The sequence below is a fragment of the Apium graveolens genome, chromosome 1 (genome assembly GCF_009905375.1).
Source record: "Apium graveolens cultivar Ventura chromosome 1, ASM990537v1, whole genome shotgun sequence".
Classification (NCBI taxonomy): Eukaryota; Viridiplantae; Streptophyta; class Magnoliopsida; order Apiales; family Apiaceae; genus Apium; species Apium graveolens.
Genome location: NC_133647.1, coordinates 116,483,453 through 116,491,016, shown reverse-complemented (window position 1 = coordinate 116,491,016; position 7,564 = coordinate 116,483,453). Strand labels below are relative to the sequence as shown.

Here is a 7,564-nt window from a genome sequence, read left to right as displayed (position 1 = left end):
GAATGCGAGACGGAGCCGTGAGATAATGTCGAGGAATGTTGTCGCATATAATTGTATATAGTCATATTCATGTAAAATTATTCAAAAAAATTCCAATATCAAATATGATTCCTAAAAATAAAATGTTAGGCATGTTATAAGTTGACTCCAAGTAATATTTAACCATACAATTATATAGAATGATACTAAGTACAAACTTGTCAATCTTGAATAATAAATTTTGTATTAACTTTTATATATCTTATTTTATTTATAGTATTTTATTTACATAATATCAACATTAATATTTATTAAGTATTATGAGAATTACCAAAAAAGGTATAAAATAATTGTACAATTTAATATTTATAATTAATAATTTTTGTATCATATCACAATTTTTTTTAAAGTCAATAATTTATTTCACAAATAATTCGATTGCCATGTTTCCAAGTTTTTTTGCATCACAATTCGTAATAACCGAACGCTACTAACGCAACGCTTTTCCCCTGATCAGTATAATATATCTTATGTAAAATGCTAGAGGACGTCGAGACGAGTCGATGAACGTTATCTCATTTAATTGTATTGAGTGATATTCATAGAAAATAATTCAATTTTCTCCAATATATATGTAATATTTCTAATAATAAATGTTTAACATATTGTGAGGTGACGTAAGTAATATTTTATTATAAAATTATATTAAATGATGCTAATCAAAACTTGTCAATCTTGAATAATATTTTTTATTGATTTTATAACTTATTTCATTCAAAGTGTAATTTTTTACATCACATTAAATTTTAATATTTATTTAACATTATAACAATTACGCTGAAAATATATCAAATCGTTTTACAATTTAAAATTTATAATTGATAAAAATATGTTCATAAAACATTATTTATTATAAAAAATTTGATAGTTGGATTATATAAGTAATTTAAATTGCCCCGGTTTACAAATTTGATAGTTATTTTACCCGATTATTAATCTTACTTGAACGTAACATGTCCTTTTACATCTTAGATATTGTCAAATATTTTTAAAATGACCCATGACCATCAAAATGTGCATAGTAAAGAGAATATATTGAACAATTATGCCTCATTCAGATAAAATATTTTTGTGAGTTTTTATAAACGTTAACTAAGATAAATGGTGTACTATACATGTTGTACTGAAGTCTTTTCTTATAATTAATAACAACACATGTAACCATTAAAAAACTAAGTACATATTTTATTTAATACTCAAAATTTTTTGGAGAAGAAAATCCTATCATTTATATTCAATTTTTTAATCAAGTAATAGTTCCTGTAATTATCTTTGCATATCACGATGATGTTTTTTTGTACATCTATATATTTTTAAATCGTTCATTAATATAATTAAGATAATGATCATTTTAGATACAATGTAACGATTTCTTTTATTTATATTCAAGAATACGGTGCATTTATATATATATTTTTTTATCCAATAATATAATTAAAAATGTGATAATTATTTTTAACATTTATAAAATGTCGGATAATAAACATGGTTTGCGCGGGTAAAAGTCAATAGTATTAGGAATTGATATTGATGCTACTTAAAATTAGGTATTATGGTCAATATTTTGTTTCAAAATGTACTGATAACCCTAAAATTTCTTATTTGAAAATAAAATAGTTAAATTATTTTTCAACAACCACCACATTTTAATTTTCAAAGTAATTACAATCACGTTTCAAAACACACACAAATTATCATCTCTGTCTCACTCCTGAATCAAGAACCCCCTAAAACCCTAGTTCTCTCCACTTCCAAACCCAGAAATGTCAATCTCTCTCCTCCGTCTCCGCCGCGCCACTCTCTCTCTCTCCTCTCTGCTCCGCCACAACCCCATCTCGTCTCTCTCCTCAACCCCACCTCTAACCCCACTTAACTCCAGCCCCATTATCCCATCTCTTGGTTCTCAGTTCCGAGCTTTTCGGGCCTCTACCATTTCGTTTGCGCGTCCAAGAAATGTGTATCAAAACGAACCTGAAATCGGGCCTGATGATATTTTGTTTGAAGGGTGTGATTATAATCATTGGCTTATAACGGTTGATTTTCCGAAAGATCCTAGGCCCAGTAGTGAGGAGATGGTTGATACTTATGTTAAGATTGCCGCGATGATCTTCGGAACGTATGTGTTTACTATTCTTGATGGATTTTTATATGTGTGTAGTTTTTTCGATGAATTTGAAATTTTGACATTTTTATGTGTTTGTTTATCTGTTGGGATATATTGATGGGTGGTTATCGTTTAGCGTATTGTGGATTTCGGGGGTTTAGCTTATGCAGTGATGTAAATTAAAAATGGTAGACTTACCGAAATGGATCTTAGGTGATGAATTTTGATTGGTAAATGCTGAGGGTCCCTGGTTTCTTATAGGTATAAGTAATAATAATAATCTGCCATTTAAGTGCTTGGGATACGTTGCTAGTGATTGAGAAATGTATGTGGTAAAGAATTCTCTTTTGAACGACCATGTATTATTGAGATTGAAAATCGTAAAGTTTATTGATGTTGGAAAATGATGAAGCTTTACTTTGATAGGGATTTCAATTATCATTGAGTTTTATTCTTTTGACATCTGGTAAAGGGGTTTGAAATGTCATTTTGTAAGCAAGTAAAACTAGAAAAACGCAGGGAATATTATACTCTACTGAATTTTGTTGAAACAAGGATGTCACTTGTTGTGTGGAAGTGTGTAATATTATTGCTTTAGTGCTGGAATTAGGGTGTTAACTTCAAGGTTTAATGAGCGCATCTTTTGACATGTAGGAGTACTTAAATTCATGTATATATTTTCAACGTTTTATGGTTATACAATCTATATATTGTTCTTGCTTATTTATATTATTTGTAAGTTTGAAATAAAATTAGACACTTATATTTGGTTTGAAACTATGTAGTTATGCTTTGTAGTGTAAATTAAGTCCCTGTATATTCTGGCTATTGTTAATTGACATTTTGATTTGCTTTTGTCATGGTATTAGCCCTGAAGAGGCAAAGAAAAAAATTTATGCATGTAGCACTACGACTTATCAGGGATTTCAGGTTGAGTGCTCGGAGGAAGTGTCAAAAAAGTTTGAAGGTGAGTATGTGTATTTTATATCTTTAGAAAGGTTGATATTAGTCACTAAAGATATTTTTGAATATTTCTGCAATTAGGTCTACCTGGAGTGGTATTTGTATTGCCAGATTCGTATATTGATCCAGTAAACAAACAGTATGGAGGTATGTTTCAGTGTAAATATAATTGTTACGAAAATTGATGCCTGTAATTGAGCCTTTGTAAATTTTATCTTTTTTTGCCTTTTGTTTCTGTTTTTTATTTTTCGGAATTGAAATTTTTTTCAGGTATTTTATACACATTTTTTGCTCACATTAATTTTGAAATGACAGGAGATAAATACGATAATGGAATAATAACACCTAGACCGCTTCCGAATCAACAATATGGAAGGACAGGAGGACGGTTTGGTGATCGAAACAGAGACTCCAACCGGCCATTTCGTCCACGAGGAGAATTTAACCAAGGAAATCCTTTATATGACAACCGAGGTAACACACAAGGGAGTGCAGGGAACTTCGAGCCACCACGACATCCTCCATCGCAGCAGAATTATGGTCCTCCAAGAGTTGCCCCAGTGAATAGTTCTTCTGGCGGACAAGAAATTTATCTGGGATACGGGAGAGATCAAATGTCCCCTAATCAAGGAAATTACAACCAAGGTCAGAGAGGAAATTCATATCCTCAAGGACCAAGTGTGGCACCGGGAAATCTCACCAACAATACACCATCACCCCCACAAGGTGGGAACATTAGGCCAGGTGCTGGAGAAAATTATGATCAGGGAGGGAATGGAGGCTATGGTCAAGGTGCTGCTGGCAGTTATGGTCAAGGCGCTCCTGGCAGATACGGTCAAGGGGCTGCTGGCAGTTACGGTCAAGGCGCTCCTGGAAGTTACGGTCAAGGCGCTCCTGGAAGTTACGGTCAAGGCGCTCCTGGAAGTTACGGTCAAGGCCCTCCTGGAAGTTACGGTCAAGGCGCTGGTAGTTACAACCAAGGTGCTGCTGGAAGTTACGGTCAAGGTGTTCCAGGAAGTTACGGTCAAGGTGGTGCTGGAAGTTACGGTCAAGGTGCTGCTGGAAGTTATGGTCAAGGTGGTGCTCCTGGAAATTATGGGCAAGGTGCTGCTGGAAATTATGGTCAAGGGGCGGGTGGCCATTGTGGGCAAGGAGCCACTGGTAGCTTTGGGCAAGGCCCAAGTGGAGTTGTCCCTGGCCAGGAAAAGCTCCCTAACTATGGTCAACCTGATTCAGTACACGTAGAAGATCAAAGGTTTTCCCAAGGACAACAGATGTATGACGTGAGGCCGGTGCAGAAATAGATATTTTGAGCTAAGTGGAATCAGGTACTGAACATCAAAGTAGTCACCTGTTATTTCCAACGGGTTTTGGATGAGCTGATTTTGGCATGTTAAGGTCATCAGGAGTAAAACCTTGACTGCTTATATCTTACAGCTATTACCTAGGCTATCAAGCAAAACCCGCCTGCCTACTTATTTCTGATTGCTCAGTCAAAAACTCACAACTTATTCTAGAGCTCTTCTATATCCTCCTCTTAAACATATTAACTTTTATAGGTAGACACTTTTTGCTAGTACTTCCCATCTTCTAGAAGATTGTCTTCGTTCTTTTTGATATTCCCAAAGTTTAAACAATTGGCCAACATAATATGATGCATATATCGATTGCCATTAGGATGATCTGCGGAAATAAGCTATTGTTGAACATAGGAGATATCAGTCAGGCTGATTAAAACAGTCTTTTGCTCGAGTACATAAATCATCTTGGCCTATTATAAAGGATTTTTTTTGAGAAACCTTAGTTTTTAATTAGGCGTTTGTCGTTAAGTAGATTATACTTCACATTCTTTACGATCACTGAAATTTGAAAATAACTTCGTAGACTACATACTACATGGTTGAATAAGTATTATCCGGTAGTGTAGGTGCTTCGACCAAGATGGCCATACTTGAGTTCTAAATTACTGTCATCCCATTTTGCTGCACCAAAAAGAGCTTCTTACAATATCATGTTGATTTATTTGAGGATTCAGAGAAGTCCAATTCTACTGTCTGGAGTCCAGTCACTTCTTTAGTTCGTTACTGCTAAGATTGTATTACTTTTAGTTAATGACGCAGGATTTATCTAGTTAATGGTTTTTCGATGCAGGTGCTGTGAAAGATATAAGTGAAGATGCCACCTGTAGAAGCAGTTGAATATGTTACAAAAACGAGATTCCCGGAGAATCTCACCTCTTTCTTAGATGAAAAAAAAAGTTGTGTAGAACTACTTTGTTTATAGATTTTTTCTGCTTCTCGTCTGGTTTCTGTCTATGGAAGTTATGTTGGTGCTCAAACTTGTACTGTCTGCCAGATTATGCTGCCACGGTGAAACCCATATTAACGAATAAATTTGTAACATTGTGTTCTTTGATGTCGTTGCTGGTACTTTGCATTTTGCAAGGTGCTAAAATCAGCCACATTTTTACATGCTTGTTATCTGGGTAACATCTAACATGTCCGTGCCCCAGGTGGTGATAAAACGAGTGGATGCAGAGGGAGATTTAGGGGGTGTTGGTCTTAAATGGATGGTCTTCAATAGCACTATGGGGGATGAAAATTGTTCAAAATGGCATAGACAGGAATAATGACCCAACACTCGAATACGCCATATTGTCTAGTTCAATGTTTTTTTTTGGTTTTTTTTCAAGCAAAACGCGATATATATATATATAGAGAGAGAGTTATGTGCCTCGTATTTCATCGGAGTCCTTGGAGTCCATATATGTTCTGCAAGTAAAATATAGCTTAAAATGTTGGAAAATGTATTATTTTTTGAATGATATTTTTACAAATATCACAATTTTATTGAAATCTTGTAGATTTCATAGATTTTACAAGTAGAACGTTGCAAAATATATTATTCTACAAAATATGCTTACTTTGCAGAACATAAATGTTCATGTTGTAGAATATACATATTATATTTGTAAATATATGAGATTTGTATGATTTTATTGAAGTAATGATATTTGTGAAACATGTTTTGTAAGATAACACGTTTTAGAATATATTTTATTTGTAGAACATAGATGGACTCCGAGAACTTCAATTAAAAGGTAGACTTCATAGAACTTTATATATATATATATACACACATATATATATATATAGGCTACTTCAATAGAAACCAATTTAGAATAGAAATTAGAAACCAAATATTTTTTTAAAAAAAATTAATTCGAAATATAACCCATATGGTATGCAAATCGATCGTTGAGAGATGTAGAAAAATACAGTGAAATCGGATTTAAAAAAAAACTTACGATTTGACGGGAAAAATCAAATTAAAAACGGAGGGAAAAACTGAAATTGAGTGCGGGAAGGTGCAGAGTAGTTGTGTGGGGTGATTTAGGGGGACCATTAAATTATGTTGATCTAATGGCTCAGATTAGTCTCTAGTTTTATTTTGATTTTAGTTTGTATTTGATATATAAGGGGCTACTCTAATAAAAAACCAATTTTAGAATAGAGACTAGAAATCAAATAATTTACCACATCCAACTAAGTAAAAATATGCACAAGTGACACGTGCATGATGAAATAGAAACTAAAAATTAATCTAAGCCATTGGATTAATCTAATCTAATGGTCCTCCTAAAAGCACCACACTTAATTAATTTACATTCTCACACACAATTTCAGCCTTTTCTCTCCGTTTTTAATTTGATTTTTCCCGTCAAATGATAAGTTTTTTTTTAAATCCGACTTCAATGTATTTTTCTCCATCTCTCAACAATCGATTTGCATACCATATATAATATATTTCGAAATATTTTTTTTTAAAAAAATTATTTGATTTCTAGTTTCTTTCCTAAAATGGGTTTATATATTAATTTCTTAAACCTTTAACGATAGTTGAACTCAGGTTAGATTGTTATTTTTTTTAATATACAAGACGTGAAATAATGTTCCACTTTTAAACCCCAAAACATTATTTTATTTAGTTTTTATACATATAATTTTTCTAAAAATATATTTTTGAATTCAAATAAGAATTTGTTTAACCCTAAAATACTAAAAAATACTTAATTTAGTGTTCATATTTAGATTAGAATTTTTTTATTTTCTTTTTAAATATTTCTAAAACCAAAAAAAAAATTGTTGAATCTTAAAATATTAAAAATTAAGTAGATTACATTCTTAAATTATAAAATTGTTGAATTTAGTGTTTACTTTTGGTTCCCAAGAATAGGCTCTAAATCCTAAATTCTAGATTAAATTAAGGTTTAGACTCTAATTTTACGGAGTTCTAAAGATTATTGAAACTCATAAATACAGCTTTTACTTTCTTTGTTTATTTTAATAGTCGCTTGACTTTTCTGCACTCATTTCTAAATGGTTTGACCGCATAGTTAAACTAATATTTTTTAAAAAAAATTATTTTTTTGAATAAAAATATATAACTTAATGTTAA

General features: G+C 32.1%; 1 protein-coding gene across 1 annotated transcript; it reads left to right on the top strand.

Moving 5' to 3' along the window:
- The first annotated feature begins 1,701 nt into the window (after positions 1-1,701).
- On the top strand, positions 1,702-5,521 carry LOC141666218 (uncharacterized). Its single transcript, XM_074472214.1, has 5 exons — positions 1,702-2,155; positions 3,013-3,110; positions 3,188-3,253; positions 3,422-4,434; positions 5,258-5,521. Exons 1-4 carry the CDS (start codon positions 1,803-1,805, stop codon positions 4,408-4,410), a joined length of 1,506 nt encoding a protein of 501 aa, XP_074328315.1. The 5' UTR covers positions 1,702-1,802; the 3' UTR covers positions 4,411-4,434; positions 5,258-5,521.
- The last annotated feature ends 2,043 nt before the right edge of the window (positions 5,522-7,564 follow it).